This window comes from Vanacampus margaritifer, chromosome 2, assembly GCF_051991255.1.
Source record: "Vanacampus margaritifer isolate UIUO_Vmar chromosome 2, RoL_Vmar_1.0, whole genome shotgun sequence".
NCBI lineage: Eukaryota > Metazoa > Chordata > Actinopteri > Syngnathiformes > Syngnathidae > Vanacampus > Vanacampus margaritifer.
The window spans coordinates 25,867,157-25,884,220 of record NC_135433.1 but is presented as its reverse complement, the minus strand read 5'-3'; the positions used below and the strand labels follow the sequence as shown (position 1 = coordinate 25,884,220).

General features: G+C 39.4%; 1 protein-coding gene across 2 annotated transcripts in view; it reads left to right on the top strand.

Moving 5' to 3' along the window:
* Nucleotides 1–151: 151 nt before the first annotated feature.
* slc38a12 (solute carrier family 38 member 12) overlaps nucleotides 152–17,064 on the top strand; it is a 37,855-nt gene continuing 20,942 nt past the window's right edge. The window contains exons 1-8 of one of the 2 annotated variants that reach the window (XM_077558949.1): nucleotides 152–409; nucleotides 1,449–1,515; nucleotides 1,809–1,930; nucleotides 3,614–3,695; nucleotides 3,780–3,873; nucleotides 5,232–5,315; nucleotides 12,709–12,808; nucleotides 13,916–14,012. In XM_077558949.1, the coding sequence (XP_077415075.1) occupies nucleotides 1,471–1,515; nucleotides 1,809–1,930; nucleotides 3,614–3,695; nucleotides 3,780–3,873; nucleotides 5,232–5,315; nucleotides 12,709–12,808; nucleotides 13,916–14,012 (624 nt within the window). In that variant the 5' untranslated portion in view covers nucleotides 152–409; nucleotides 1,449–1,470. Of the gene's footprint in view, nucleotides 410–499; nucleotides 672–1,448; nucleotides 1,516–1,808; nucleotides 1,931–3,613; nucleotides 3,696–3,779; nucleotides 3,874–5,231; nucleotides 5,316–12,708; nucleotides 12,809–13,915; nucleotides 14,013–17,064 lie in introns of those variants that run through there. The other variant, XM_077558950.1, reaches the window with a different exon arrangement.

The window sequence follows — 17,064 nt, the reverse complement described above, 5'->3', positions numbered from 1 at the left end:
CGAAGCTGCGGATTAAGCTACGAAACAAACACCCCCTCAACCTAGAATACAAGATCATCGCAATAATAACAACACACAACCACAACTTTGCATATCCTTCAAAGTAAAAGCTCACCCGTGGAATACAGAGCTAGTATCTCTTATTTTGAATATTCATAACGGAAAAGCTCGTGAACCTTAAACGGAAAGGCAGCTTTCGTGCTACGCCAATGAGGAAAGTGTCACATTATGCGACTTTTTATTTTACGTTGACCAAATAAACAGTTCATGTTGCAACTCGGGACAGAGGTTCTGCTTTCGCTTGGGGCTCGCAGGTTGGTCGGTGTGGATTTGATCCGGCTAACGGCTCGGAGCGTCCTGCTAACCTGTTAGCGGCTACCTACTGCTAGCAAAACGTACAGCAAGACAGGTGAGTTAATGGTTACTTTTTAAATCAATCAGGTGAACCCCATTAACAGATTTAATAAATATTAGAAAGCAGGGTGTACAAAAAGTAGGTACTATACACGCTGTACCGTGAAAGCGTTTTGTTAAAATTAAAAATAAAAAAAAGATAGAAAGAGAAACAAAACAGACAGGTACTAAAGGAAGGGTGCAAAACAAACAAGGGGACCCAAAAGCAGAAATGAAGGCATGTGGTCAGCAAGGAAAGAACAACAACTACATGTGAGGTGGAAAGCATGGACGGAATATAAAAGAGGGAATTAGGCAAGAAACGAGGGAAGGCAAAAGTTAGGATAGGTACAGTGGAGGAAATGTTAGAGGCCAGGTATGTAAAGTAGGTCTGATGTGTCAGTGGGATGCAAAATAAGAGGATCTGACTGAAGGAAGAGGGAATGAAGGCAGAATGAAAGGGGGGTGGTTGGTAGGTAGGTCTTAGGTGGAGGTGAGTGAAATAAAAAAGCAGATCTGGAACGGAGGAAAATAGAAGATTAAGTAGATAACAAGAATGAAAGGGAGGGATGTTAGGTCTGATGCAAAAGGAAGGAAACCAACCACATTAATTGAAAAAAGGATAAGAAAATGTCTAAAGGAAGCTGGATTGGTGGGAGGAAAGGAAGAAAGCAGGTCTGACTGAGCCGAAAGGAAAGTGGTTATATTCAAAATATTAAAAAAGTGAGAATATTAAAAAAAATAGGTTAAATGAAGAATTGAAGGATGCATGAATAAATAGCTGAAGGAAGAAATGGAGGAATGATTTGTTGAATGTCCGTGAATTCTGTGCAGGCCAACAACTTAGACGCTCTTTGAACTATGCAAGCTGCTATAATAATCAATTAAAAAGAAAAGCCATCCAGGGCAATAAATTAGAAATACAATGAATTACCCAGCCCTACCTTAAATATATGTAACTATTCAACCCATGGGTAGTTGGCAATTTTGCATTGAAGGTTCCATTCTTGCCGTCCTCTCAATTTTGTTTATTGTACCTGTTCTTTCCCTGTCAGGTGAGGATAAATCCCGTCAACCATGGCGGGTGGAATCACAGACACGGGGGAGCCCTACTCTGCCTTTGTGAGTATGCCTCCAAGAAGCATTTATTTTCCTCTGCTTTTATTGTTGTCTGAAAGCGTTTTATGACGTTTAAGCGCACGCTTCTTTGGAGACGGGATTGCTCAATGAGAAAATGAAGAGGAAGTTAAAGTGCTGAACCGCATCCTCTTGCTGAGCCGACGCTTTGAATGATTAAAGCTCTTTGCTAGCTGAAAGGATCCTTCCTCTGTGTCCAAGAAAATGAGCATGAATAAATGAATAATATGTAGCAAATACAAATAATGGGAAAAGTAACAAAATGGCTGGTGGCGCAGGTGGGCCTGGTGTACATGTTCAACCTGATTGTGGGAACAGGAGCACTCACCATGCCCAGAGCCTTCGCCACTGCAGGCTGGGTGCTCAGCTTGGCACTCATCTCCTTCCTGGCATTCATGAGGTAAGTGTCATACCCGTGCTTTTCACGCACTTTTCACACACTTTTCGCACACTCCACATTTTCTAATGTTGGAGGTGTCTCAAAACTGCCAAATGACACTTTTTTTTCACCTACTGTCCAAACTCCACAATTTTTATGTTCCTGTAGTTGCCCCAATACCCCCCATCCATCCCTTTACTACTGCTCATCTGGGGTCAGGTCGCGGGGGCAGCACCCTTAGGACGGAAGTCCAGACTTGCCTCTTCCCAGCTACTTCGTCTTGCTCCACTGGGGGGGATCCCAAGGCTTTTTAAATTTGATATATATTTTTATTTGCATTCAAAAATAGATAATATAATATAGTGTTGCATGGGATACCGGTACCAGTACCGTACCTCGATGTTTTGGCGTCAAAAACGGCTCGGTATAATTTTTTTTAGCACCTGTACTTAAAAAAATAAATACGAGACAGCCCGCCAACTCTATTTTAAAGGCGAGGTACACATACACGCATGGCCGCCTGTCTACCGATATGGGAAAAACACCTTAAGCCGCACGCCTCTTTCAGCTTGTGTGCAAGAGGGCTCGGGAAGATGGCTTCACGCACTGAGCACTGAAGCGCTCACTGACCTTGCACTCCTAGTTGAGAAGTATGACGCGCATAGTGTCATATGGAATTTTTTCTTACATGGCCGACAGCCACGGCAAGCCAACTGACATGACGTTTTGTAACAAGAGCAAATGTTTTTCGCGGTGATAGCAGAAGAAAAAGCAACAATCACTCCTGGCCCTGAAGTGGACTCGAGGTGCGTTCATTGAACAGGCACACAGTAGGAAATCAAAGGTATGCATAGAAAAAGCTCAGATGACTGACAGAGCAACAGGTTGTGACATTTTTTGACACTTCCCTTAAAAAATAAGTCGAGTGTGAATTATTTTGTTCCCAGTTTGTAGTATTTGATTACGCATTCACGAATTGGGAGCGTAATAGAGAAGAGCAGAGACATGCACGCACACTTAAGCAACGTTACATTGAGTCATCAGTGCCACTGTATTACCAATATTTAAAATGGATGACATCAAATGCAGTCAAATACAGTACTTCAAGAATATGGCATGCAATGTAATAGCACATACAGTATATACATAAATGTATACAGTATTTACATAAATCAACATGTATACATTCTAATATTTTGAATTACCGGTAATAAAAAATGAAAATAATTTTGCTGCTTTTGCTGATGTTTTAAATTTTTGTCGAGGTACCATTTCAGTACCGGTATCGAGGTATTTTATACAAGTATAGTACCGAAGTCAAAATTTTGGTATCATGACTGATATAAAATACATACAAAAAAATGACAAGTGAATGCAACTTAGAGGGACCACCTCATGCGGTTCTGTTTAGACAACTCTTTGTGTGGTTCTCTAAATGATGATAATGGGCTGAGTCCAAAGTGCGAGAAAAAAAAAGCTATCCTTAATGTGGGATCGATCAGTGTTATACCGTAAGTAACCATACTAAGTCCACCTCAACATTTTTCCACTTCCTGTACAAACTCCTCACTTCACACACTTGTGCATGTCCCAATAATTTTGCCAATGCTTGACATTTTACTATTGTCATGTATAAAAGCACAATTTGTGTACTGTATTGTCGCTAATGAAGTGGTGTACTGGGTGTATCCTCCCCCTCTTCAGTTACATGACCACCACATTCGTGATTGAGGCGATGGCGGCGGCCAACGCTCAGCTGAGATGGAAGAGGAGAGAGCAGGATGAGGTCATCCTATTATATATTTTAGACTATTATTTATGAATAAGTTATGTATTATTATTAATAAGGACTGTGTTGGTTTGCCGGCAGATCAATGACAACGACTCCACCTCAGACTACTCGGACGATGACAGCACAGCGAGGGGGCGGGCCGAACCGGAGACAAAGCCTATCTTGTCAGCCCGTAAGTTGTCAAATAATTATTAGACCAAACGGATGCCAAATCATTACAGCAGCTCAGCTCATTGGTTAAGTTGCAACACCAGAATGTGGAAAGTGAAGACAATATAAAGTTTTGCCACAAATATTGGGACACCTGGAATTTGGACAAAAGTGCTGTAAAGTAATGTGGACAAATCATTGGATGAAAGAGATGTCCATCATTAGAGCAGCTCCCTTGATTGGTCGTGTTTGAGCAAAAGTTTTGGGGCACATACAACAAGTGAAGAAAATGTTGGAAAGTGTGGAGTTTTGGTTAAAATTGTTGATACACAATACTAAGTGTGGATTGTGGCCGAAAGTATTGGGACACCTGTCAGAAGTGAAGTCCAGAGAATGTGGCGTTTGGGCAAAAGTATTGGAACACATAGAGGAAGTGAAAATGTGTCATTTGGACAAAAGTAGTGAGATACCGAACCTGGCAGAATAGCCAGATGACAATTGTGATTCACTCAGGGGAGTTCTCCGGACTGCTCCACGGTGATTTGCTCGGGAAAGGCGGGACTTTGTGTACAATGCTTCGAGCTGATTGGACGATGTGGCAACTCGTGCACGTTTACCTAATGTTTGTTTTGACCAATCATGGCAACGGATGAAAATGTCGTCTTCGTTCTCGTCATAGGGAAAAAATAAAGCACAAACATAATTACCAGCTAAAAATGCACAAAGCGCCTCTCGCTGTTCAACATTCAACAAGGAAACGGTGAGTAATTCTGCCAGAACAGAATTAATTGCGGCGTTCATTCGTCCATATTAGTTTTGTTTGTTTTCTCACTGCGTCGGCGCTTCCTGGTTTGGTGACAACCACATATCCCGCCGGTGAAAATCAACGGGCTCTGTACAAGATGGAGTCTCGGGAGTTTGTGAACTCACAAATACCGCGAGAATTCAGCTTACAGAGCAAGGTTGTGGGATACCTACTGAAAGTGAAAAGTGAAGCGAGTTTTTGGACCAATCTATACAGGAAGTGGAAAATGTGAAATTTGGACAAAAGTATTGGGACATCAAAAGGCAGGGAAAAGTAAAGAAAGGTTGAGTTTTGAAGAGAAAAAAAGTATAGGGCTCCAACAAAGCTATTTGTCAAAAGTATTGGGACACATACAATATTGAAAAATGCCAAATTTGGACAAATTTGTACCCTTAAAGCACGTGAAAAGTGCTGGACATTTTGATTAAGTCAAGCATTGGGGCAAGCACAGACGTAAAAGTAAGACCACGACAAAACAATCAGCTTGCGATATGACTCTTTCATTTCACATGACAGTAGCAATAAATATGTGATTGACATTTCGTCAATAATTCATATTTTTGTACCTTCCCCAGAACGCTCTGGTGGTCCCGTGGACCACTTTGACATTGCTGAGCGCGTGGAGATGGGCCAGATGGCGTCCATGTTCTTCAACAAAGGTAAACACTCTTGCCGCCGGCAGACGTCTGTCCCGTGGTTCACCTTCCTCGCCATAACGATTATGACGGAGAAAGTCCATAAACGAGTCTTGCCTTCACAATTACAAAGACAAGAGGTGTCATTAGGATAGGACAGCGCACCTAAGGTGGTAATTTCCTTGCGGGACCCCATCCAGACTCATCGTTCTTACACTGAGTTGTGGGAGTCAGTGTGTGTATGGGAAAGAGGCGCACACACACCAACAGGGGGAGCTCTAAGCACACATGCTTGGTGAAAGGAGGGGGTATTAATGGAAAGGGACACTATTGTCGATATTATAGAATTAACACGTCCAGAATTGTCTTCATAGTTTGAATCGTGCAAGAGAGAAGAGAAATTGTACAGAGAAAATACAGACTGCAGTACAGAGGGTGACCCTTTCTTGCATGATCAAGGGCAACGTATAATTTTGAAAAATGGACTGATTAGGCAGGCAATTGAAAAGAAAAGAAAATTGTACGTGAAATTGTGCAATTGTTTATTTTAGTAATTAAGTGCTATTTATTGTCATGCTTTAATTGTACTATTCATAACAAATTAACAAAATCAATGAATATGTTTATGTAAAATAGTTAACTTTAATATTAAATAATTTATTTTCATGTTTTAATTGTATTTTGTAGTTATTGCATCAGAATTAATTTACCTGTTAATTATTTAATTAAAAAATATAAAAAAGTTATATAAAATTTATATATATAGTCTGTATATTCTATATAAAAGTTGGCACATTTGAATAATAAAATAGAAATACTTGTTTTATTTGATTATTTATAATTCATTCTAAAATTTAATTCTTTAAAATAAAAATAGTTGGTTTGTATGTACAAGATCTAAAGTAGTTATTTTAATAAAGTATTTTATACTTTTATACTTACTTATTTCATGCATCTAATATGTCATGTTAAATTTTACTAGATACAATAAATCAATTAACAAATTGTTTAATGACTAAGGAGTTTCAAAAAAATAATGAATCCATTTTAGGGAAAAACAACAAAATGAATCACACGCGTACAATTGTTGACAGTTGCTTGGATAAGAGAGTGTGAAAATAAGCCGCATGATACTTCACCATTCCAAATACATTACAAAATGTTTATAGCTTAAATGACATCTTTAGTCATCCTAAATTGATTTTGAAGTGCAACCGTACAGCAGTGAGTTGCTCTGAAGAGAAGCGTGTGACAATTTAATCCAGAAGAACTCGGACAAAAACCTAAATTGCAAAGGATTATGGAAGCATTGGCGCGTTCGCGGAGGGACAGATGCTTGCCTCCGATAACAAGTGCATATTTCCTAGGTGTGGCAATCTTTGACTGTCTCACGATTCGATTCTGATTTTTGGGTCTGTCATTCGATTCAGAATCGATTTTCGATTCAAAACGATTTTTGATTCAAAATGATTTGATTGACAATGATTTCTGCTTCAATCTAGCTGTGCACAGAATTTTCATGAACAGCATTGTCGGAATAAATGCTTATTTTTTAATTAAATTGTGTTAAAGTCAAAATTGGGATTCTGGACAAAAGCAGTGGGGACTCAGTCAAGAAGTGAAAAAAGTGAAGAAAATATGGATTTCAAAAAAAAGTATTGGGACACCACAAGTAGGGAAGTGTGGAGTGTTGGACAAATATATTGGAACACTACAGGATGTAAAAATATGAACAAAAGTATTGGAACATTAAACAGGAAATCAAATCAAAGTGTTGAGGAAGTGAAGAAAAAAACGGTGTTTTGGACAAATATTTGGACGTGTACAGGAAGTGAAGAAAACTGATTTTGGACATAAGTATTGGGACAATACCAAGAAGTGAAAAGTGAATAAAATGTGATTTTGGACAAAAGTATTGGGACACTTACTGGAAGTGTAAAGTAGGAAATTGTGTCGTCTGGACGTGTTGCCATATTGTGACAATTTTACCTTATGCATCAGTTTGTGTGTTGAAACATGTTTCCTTGCTGCAGTGTCCTATTTGTGGATATTTAGGGATGTTGTGCGCGTGTGCGCGCGCGCGACTGGGCTGCCGCCCCAGGACAGGGCTCCATTTAGACTTAATTTGCAAATCTTCCGAAACGTCCCTTCATCAAACTTTACCTCGGATCTTCTCCCAGCAGACTCGTCAGACTATGAAAGGGAAGGTTAATGAGGTCAAACTCTACGATGAATCATTTGTGACCAAGCACCTTAAAAGTGTCCTCTTTTTTCTTTCTTTCTTACTTTCTTTTTGTTGTTGTTAACGAGCGACTTGTATTTATACATGACTGCAGGCCATTTAAATAGGTACACAAGAGAATGAGATTTTGACTCATAGTCTTTGCAATGGTATTGTTCTTCAGGGGCTATTTATTTACTAACATTTACACAATAAGAGTCTATCGGAACTAATAAACTAAGACCTCAAAACCGATCATTATTAATAGCGCATATTTCAAAAGTGTTACTATGAACTTTCTTATCATTTGATCATGTACCTAAATTTGTGACATATGACTGTGAACGTAATGGAGTACCCCCTTCCCGGGTTGAAAACGTAATTAAAAAACAGCCTTTGCCGCTGTGAGGTTGTCATGGCAGCTGTCAGTCAATTTGGCGTCCCGCTGACGGACGACGTCGACCACTCGCGGCTACGCGGGATGTCGCGCTCCGACACGTGCGGCATGTGGCGCCTGCTAATTGGGAAATATTACTGGCATTGAGGAGGGGGGCCAGGAAATTGGCGGCTCCGTTTCTCACCCCCCTTTCCAGATCAATGCCTTTCAGACAGGACTGCGACTTTAATGTCCAGGGAGAAAGGGACTTTTATTTACCATCTTTGTTGCGTTTTGAGCAAGAATTTTCTTGCCTTTTCTTTTCACACAGAACCCAGAAAAGCACGACATCCAGCAAAAAAAACAATTAGATGTTGTTTATAATAATTTTCTGACATTAACAATTGCTTGGGAGTTAAATTCCACACCCCTCTCCTGGTTTATTGCTGCTTCTTTCACATACGTTTTTTTTTCAAACGAAGCTATTGCGACGCTATGTGCCTTTTAAAGCTTCATGGAAAATGGATGGATGGATTCAACCACCCACGCCCGAGAATTCAAAATGTCGGACCTACTGCCCCACTTCTGATACTAGTACCTCCATAAATTTGAAATTTGCAGATTGACTTCAAACCTGCATTTCTTACTGGCGCCTTTCACACAGATTTAATTGGCAGTATGAAAGGGGCCACTGAGTCATGTTGAGCCCATCTCATAATGTTCTGGAATTTTGTTGCATCGTCAAAGCTTGGGAAATTTGCCGGTATGCTTTGATCCACCTTTCTGTATCGGTGGTACCTTTTCACACTGTACATCAAAACCTGAAAAAGGCGGAACTTGACTGGCTTTATAGTCAATATGAAAGGGGTTACTCACACACTTGAACTCCGCTTAGGGTTCTGTTACTACCTTCAAAGCTTGGAAATTTGTGTGTTGGTTTCTTCATTTGTGCCGTTCACAGCAACCAGAGAAAAAGGTGGAAAATTCCTGTTTCTAATATCAAGTGTGAAAGGGGATGCAAGCCCGGATGAGAAGAATTTCTGGCCTGACGTTCTACCTCTTATTTTACCATCAAAAGTGGGAAATTTGCAGCTTTACTTCAACCCACAATTCTTGGTTGACATGTACAGTACCTTTCATACAGAGTAGCAACCTGCAAAATACAGTTGCTGTGAAATTCCCAGCTTTCATATGCAGCGTTAAAGGGGCTACTGACTCTTCTCGAGCTCAGTTGAGAAAGTTCTGGATTTCTGCTTTGTTGTTCTGCTTCCGTTAAGCCTTCAAAGCCTAGAAAATAACATTGGTGCCTTTCACGCAGAACAGCAAAGGTGGGAAAACACCCTTGGTTTAATCTACAACATGAAAGGGGACACTGGCTCTTGTTGAGCTCGGTTGGTTCTGGATTGTGGTGCCACTTACCACTATTGTTACAACATTTAAAGCCTGGAAGTTCTTCAGCCCTCATTCCTTGTCTGTGCCGTCCACGCAGAACAGCAACTGGGAAAAAGGTGGAAACGTTTCACCTTTAGCTTGTGTGACAAGGGTCTGACTCTCATCGAGACATAGACTGATAGTGTTCTGGCTTTCTTGTCCAGTGTTCTGCCTCTCTTAATCCTGTCCAACTTTCCTAGAAATTCACTTTGACTTCTTCAACCCATTGTTCCTTGTCTGTGTCTTTTACACGGAAAGTCAACCTGTGAAAAAGTTGAAAAAATCCTGGCTTTTGGACTCAAGCTTGACTGAGAAGGTTCTGGATTGTAGACTTCAACCTTTATTTCTCTAGCAATACTTTAAATCCACCAAGAAAAAAAAAAAAGTCAAATTCCCTTTTTTGCAGGGAGCGTGAAAGGGGCTATTGACTGGATTTCCAGCCCATTAACTTGATGAATGTTTGTTTAGGTGCTCGTTTAATTTTTTTACTGTTTAATTCCTCAACTTGGCTTTTGATGTAAGAATCCATTCAGGGTTTGACGCTGTAAACCTGCCATTTTTTATTCCTCCTCACTTGATCCACCTTGACTTTCTTGGGCAGTAATCAATTAGCTGACCATTGACCTCCCTCTTTGCCTCGCCCACAGAGGGTGATTGATGAGAGGGTCATTCCGATGATCATCGCTCTGTGATGATAACTGCGAAGTGAGGGGTAACGCGAGGGCAGATGGCGAGGAATAAAAGTTTGCCTGTGCGTCGGTGAGTTGATTTAATAACGGCTATTTAATATTTGCACCAATGAGACGCAGGGACAAGCACGCATACTAAAAAGGAGAACGCTCACGTTCGCTTTGTTTGTCTGCTAACATTTCCTGATGAGCTGTTTGCTCCGATGATGAAGACCACCACACCGCCGCTTTATTAATAATGTCCACAATTTTTTTTCCCATTGTACACAAATACTCTTGATTTATTTTTTCAATAGAAGTCTTTCATTAGCGACTGCATACATGTTGAGTTGTCATGTGCAATGCCGCCCACTATTCTTGCTTCTTTTTATTTGATGTGTTGAGGTGTTTACAGTTGGAGAATATAGTCATCTTTTACTCCACTGTTGGTAGTAATACAGTAAACCTCCCTCCATCGCGGGTTCCAGGTTTGTGGTCTGGCTATATAGCAGATTTTTTGTAGTACACGAAGTTTGCAACTATTATGTTCTCAGGTGGCGGCACAGTGGGTGACTGGTTAGCACGTCCGCCTCCCAGTGCAGAGGACGTGAGATCAAGTCCGGGCTTCGGCCTTCCTGGGTGGAGTTTGCATGTTCTCCCCGTGCTTGCGTGGGTTTTCTCCGGGCACTCCGGTTTCCTCCCACATTCCAAAGACATGCATGGCAGGTTAATTGAACACTCCAAGTTGTCCATAGGTGTGATTGTGAGTATGGTTGTTCGTCTCTGTGTGCCCTGCGATTGGCTGGCAACCAGTTCAGGGTGTGCCCCGCCTCCTGCCCGAAGCCAGCTGGGATAGGCTCCAGCACCCCCCTTGTGAGGAAAAGCGGTCAAGAAAATGGATGGATGGATGGATGTCCTCAGGTTTATTTTGGGTGTAATTCCATTATAGGTGGCAGCACACTATTTTGTTTTGTTTGACACTACATTACAAAGTAGAGTGAGAACAAGAATTATCTCAAGCTCAGCCTAGTTTTTGCTGATGATTGACAATATTTTCACAGGCAATCGTGTGCTCACTGTGAAAATGGGCACGTCTTCATTTTCATGCCAGGGCAAGTCTAGTTTAGCGTGTTTGTGGATTTGGTAGACCGTTCTACACCTCGATAGGCATTCTGGCATATTTTATGCTTTTCACAATAATAGTATCTAAGCGACAACTGTAAGTCCATTTGTAAATGTGATGAATGTCCATAATGTACACCTTTGGGCCTGATTATTGATGTATATTGTGAGATAAGTTTGTGAGTTTGGAAAAAATGAGATTTGTTTACTGTAAACACAGAGGGACGTTGGTACACTGTACAATAATTCTGCCTTATCCGTTGTTCTTGCCCTCTCTCACTTTATTGTTTGTTTTTAAATGTGTTTTTATTATTTATACCAGATTTCACTTCTTGGTTTGTTTTTAAATGTGTTTTTATTATTTATACCAGATTTCACTTCTTGAGGGCGTGGTCTCCCCTGTGCTTGGGGGCTTGGTGGGTGTTCACTGTGCTTCTTGTGTATTACATAACGCTTCTGACTATTCTTGCTTACTGCTCACATACTCACCAATGTATATCCTTCATCATCAAAAATTATTATCACTGCCTCTATGTAGACTTTATAGACTCAACTTTTGTTTTTATGCTACTTGCAACGCCGCTGACTATTACTGCTGCTTTTGACATTCATTCCTGGATATAGCATGCACAGTAGGGGTCGGAATCTTTGAATGTCTCACTATTTCATTCCGATTTTTGGGTGTGCGATTCGATTCAGAATGATTTTTGATTCAAAATGATTTGATTGACAACAATTTTTGATTCAATTTATAAATGTTTAAGGAATCGTAATGATCTACTCCAATCTGACTCGCTAATGAGAATTAGTGCTCCACTCGCGGCACTTTTATCACTCTAAAGACGGCTCCGCGCTGCAATTTTTTAAAATAAATTGGAATAACTTGAGCGTGACTTTTTTCTTCTACTCTCTGTGTCTACAACTTAACAGTGTATCAGACCGCATGGAACCACATTGCCCCTCAGTGGCCAAATCGGGTACAGCATGACCAGCGCTCCCAATTAAGGCACACACAAACAAAGGGAAGACAGTATAAAATAGTTTAAATAAAATCGATTTTGGGACATTTAAAATCGATTCTGAATCGTACTAAATGAGAATCGCGATTCTTATGAGAATGGATTTTTTGGGCACACCCCTAATGCACAGTATTTATGTACATTTTGCCATTCGCATAATGCATAATTGTATTTATTCATCCGCAATTTACACATGCACTCATTTAGGACGGGGGGGGGGGGGGGGGGAAGTCGGCTAACTAAAAATGTCTACCTTGAAAATGTAATTACTAATTTTCAAACCATATTTGTGGCATCTGCAACCAATGTTTGGCCACTTCCGTGTTTTCACATGGACATTTCCAGCGACCAATGTGCATAGCTTTGGACTGAAAAATGACACATGTAAGGTTTTATGTAATTACTGCAAAGCGGAGCTGGCAGAGATTAGAGACCTGAACACCCAATTACTTTTAATATAATCGATTCTAAAAATATTCATTTGTGACAGCCCTACACTGATTGTACTCATTTTCAAAAATGAAATTCCCCATGACTTGACAAATGATATGGTCTTCTTCTTGCTGATGTTGTCATCTAGTCGGCGTCAACATGTTCTACATCTGTATCATCGTGTACCTGTACGGCGATCTGGCCATCTACGCTGCAGCTGTGCCCATATCCCTCATGGAGGTGGCCTGGTGAGCGTCCCTATATCACTTCCTCCCTTGCATTCATTGTCTTTTACTACGGTATAAAACTTGCACATAAAGTCATTTTATAGCTAGACCCCCCCCTAACTCGCAAGCCCCTCCTCCTCCATTTTGGAAAGCTCGTTCACTCGTGTGCGCTTTTGGCAGGGCCGAGCGGCTCCGTCCTCAGCTCGCGCGCCCTCCTACATTGTTGTTGTTGTTTTTAAATATTTGTGGAGACAATAATGACAAGCTGACTCCACGTGACCTCCCTCTGCTGCTGCTACCGCCGCCGCCGCCGCCGCTCCCGGGAATCTCGCTGGTGTCCACTGGCTTCCAGACACATTTTTATTGCCACAATGCTTTATTACGAAGACCGGAGCGCACAAATGCACATTGTTTTAGAGGCGTGATGGGAGCATGTCACACTGGTGCTTTGTCTCTTTTATCTTTTGAAAATGGAAAACCACAATAAAAATGACATAATAATCATTTACATACAACAGACAATTAAGTACTCCTGCATAAATGAATACACTCCAATTAAAATTGTTAAGCATTTACACCGACAATAATGCTCATTTTTTTATTGGCAGCTCTTAAAGAGGTATTATTGACAGGTTGAATTATGACTTGAGTTTCAAGCAACTGTGATAATGTGATCATTTAGAATAATACAGTCAGAATGAGGTTCAGATAATGGATGGGTGAATGGCTGGAGAACTATTCCGTATTGCTTTGAAGTGCCTCAAATTAAATTGCACTTTGCAGATAAAATTGAATAAGAAAACAGATCCATTAAAAAATAATGTAGATAAAACCTTAACATGGTTTCAATGCAAAAAAAGTGATTTCATTATTTTATAATTGGATTTTTTAATTTCTTACTTTAAAAAAAAATAAATTTGGGTTGTATATTTTTATAATTTAAAAATTTCATTTTTGAATTCGATTTTTTTTTCATTTAATTGTAATTTTAAAGTATTTTAAAAGTCTCCATTTGCATTTTCTTATGTTTTTAATTTTTATTATTTTTTTGCATAAGATGTTTAGATTTTCTGAAACTGAAATGTACTTTAAAGCATTTTAATAACTAACTTGTGTTTATTTATTCAGTGGAAACCATTCATGCAGCGCGGGAGCCGTGAAGTACAATGACACAGATGCATGCTGGGGCTCGGTGACAAGGAAAGATGCCTACAGAGTTTTTCTGGTGAGTTGTTGCGTCGTACTCCTGTGGTTATTTTCACCAACCTACAAGTGGTGTGGTACAGCATCATGTGTCATGTCAGGAAGTAACAGTGATGGAACGCGGGCATCTACAGACTTTTTTCTTCATGACGTCACTTTTATACTGTACTTGCAACAATGTTCTTGGTGTTCTTTTAAACTGTGTGCATCACTCGCTGAAGGTTTTTGGCACCAACATTATTTTATATAAATGTAATTATTTTTATCACTCCACCCACTTTTTTTGTTTTTCTGCTTTTTTCACATTTCTCCATTTCATAATTTTCATATTCTAATAATTGCTAGTTTTCCCCAAATTCCACATTTTCACAATAACCTTCCCAAATTAAATTATATGTTACACATTATTTAGTATTTATCACATAAAATTCAGTATTTAGTATTTATCACATAAAATTCATAATTTTGGCTACAGTTTACATTACCTCTTCCTTTCACGTTTCTCAAATGGCTTGAACCATTTGCATGGATTCAGCAGCAATAGTGGATACAAAAAATAGAAACATGTACACGTACATTGCACAAAATAATATTGTAATACTGAAATATTGTCAGTGCTTTTATGCATTAACTATCCGATCCAATCTATCAGCAACGTTATTTTGAGTGCTGATTGTTAATTTTGACGTTTTCGAGCTGTTTAATGTAATTTAATAGACTTGGGTTTGATATTGGGGTAAAAACAATTTGTATTTTTTATTTTAATTGTATTTATTTGTGTTTGTTAAAACCGTATTTCATGATTGGGCATTTTTGTAAGACTCTAAATCAGTGTTTTAAGTGGAAAAACTCCCCTAATTCCACTATATATATATATATATATTAGTGGTGTGAATTGTCTCGTACCTGCTGATTCAATCTGTATCATGGTTCATAGGTCACAATTCGATTATAATTAATAATAGTCATAATTAAAAAAAATAATAATCCTGTCAACTTTTAACATTTTTTCAAATTTTCTGCATTTCCATAATCAAATCTCTAAATAAAGGGATATTTAACATAATTACTTTCTCCCTTCACATTTCTAGATTCAAACTACTCTAACTTGGAACTGTTCAAAAAATTGAGGAAATGTATGGACTATTTATTATAACATCCCAAAGTTACCAGATTTTACCAGAGCATTGCCAAGTAATTGTTTCACCTACTTGACCCCTTTTTCTGCATTTCTTGACCAATTTAAACCATTCTAACTTAAAGTCTCTCAATCTACTTTTCAATTAATTGAAAAGCATTTCAATTCAGTGTCAGCATTCTCTAGTTAGAATTTGTTCTTGGTTTTTGCTCCTTTCCCATGGTCGTGCGACACTCCCATCCATGACATCCATGTTTTATTTGAGTTGTCCTTTCAAGTAAATAATACACCACTGACTGGCATTGTTTAAACATCCAGTAGCCTCCTGTTAACGCGAATAATACTCACTTCCTCCTACACCTCTTCGTTCCTCGCCAGCGTGGCCTAAAGAGACTTGTCAGACTGTCTACTTACTAGATTAAATAATTGACCACTCCCTAGACGTGGGGTGGGAAATCCATGAAAAACTTCCTTGCGCTGCATCCAAGCAGACTCCTCTGAATCCCATCTGAGATCTACAAGGTCATAATGTCCTCCAGTCTTCAAAGCGGCTAAAAGTTGGCGAGTAGTTCTGAGCCATGAAGCAGTCTTTCTGCTGTTTCGCTTAGTCATTGGTGCCGCAGACTGGCAAACGAAAGAACCAGAAAGAATTAAACATGTCGGTCAGTCTTTGATGGACCCCTGGAAATGACCCTAAAATGGCTGCACCAAAGCAAAATGGCAGACTTCCTGTGTCTATAATATCCTCTATTATTCATGCTTGACTACTCGTGTCTAGCAAATTTTGTGATCCAAGTGAAATTACCTTCAGGGCCCAAATCTTAAGAAAAAAAATCAGGTTTGACGCAACTGAGCCAATTGACCCTAAAAAGGTCAATTCAAATTAAAATGGTTGTATTCCTCTGTCTTTTTGAGACTTTTTTTGTGCGTTTATTAATGCTGTACCTACCAAATTTCATGTTGCTAAGTGAATTTTTTTTTTTCTTTGATTTCAAATCATTAACTCATTTGCTCCCAGAAACACATAAATATGTTCTATTTTAAATGTTTTAAGTGTCCCAAAGACATATTTATATGTTAAATGTTTTTTTATGCTATAGCATACAGAAGGCTTTGATGCAGCCTCTCGACTGCAGAGAACGGTTGATGCAATGGTAGTTATTACAAAAACGGCCAGCAGGTGGCAGCAGAGTATAAGAGATAAACCAGGGCCATGTTGCAAACAAGCTGATTTACCCACAGTTCTTAACAGATTTGTGAATAATCATGAAACCTAGCTATATTCTAATGCTAATTGCTGCAAAATGGAAACGGAAAGAAATATTTTTTTTCCCTGATGAAAGAAAAGACTCTAATCTTTCTTTTGGTAGGTTCCTTGTTTTTATAGCAATAGAATACAATATTCTGTGGGCCTTGCAAAATCAGTCAAATCCAGTAAAACAACCGGGAGCAAAGGGGATTGCTTCAGTGAAATTGGCTGGGAGTGAATGAGTTTAATTCAAACCAAAATGGCAGACTTCCTTTTCAGGCCAGGCTATTGATACGTTCTTGTTGCTCCATCCATGGTAGACTTCCATGGTCATTTCAAATTAAAATGGTTGTACTCCTCTGTCTTTTCGGACATTACTTTTTGAGACTTTTTTTGTGGGTCTATTAACAATAGCTGTACCTACCAATTTTCATGTTGCTAAGTGAAAAAGGCTTTGGGTGCTGTCCCACCCTCCCAAAAAACAAACAAACCCTGCAGGGCACATACATGTAATATATTTCAGGATCAGCATGACACGTAAAAGTGGCCGTAATTCCCGCTAATTTGTGCTGGCCTGAATGAGTCTGCGTCTGATTTATGTCTTATTAGATGAGAAATATGGCGGCGCCGTTGAAGGGGACACAAAACGGTGGGAATAAATCATAAGTCAAATGGCGGGTGTCGGCG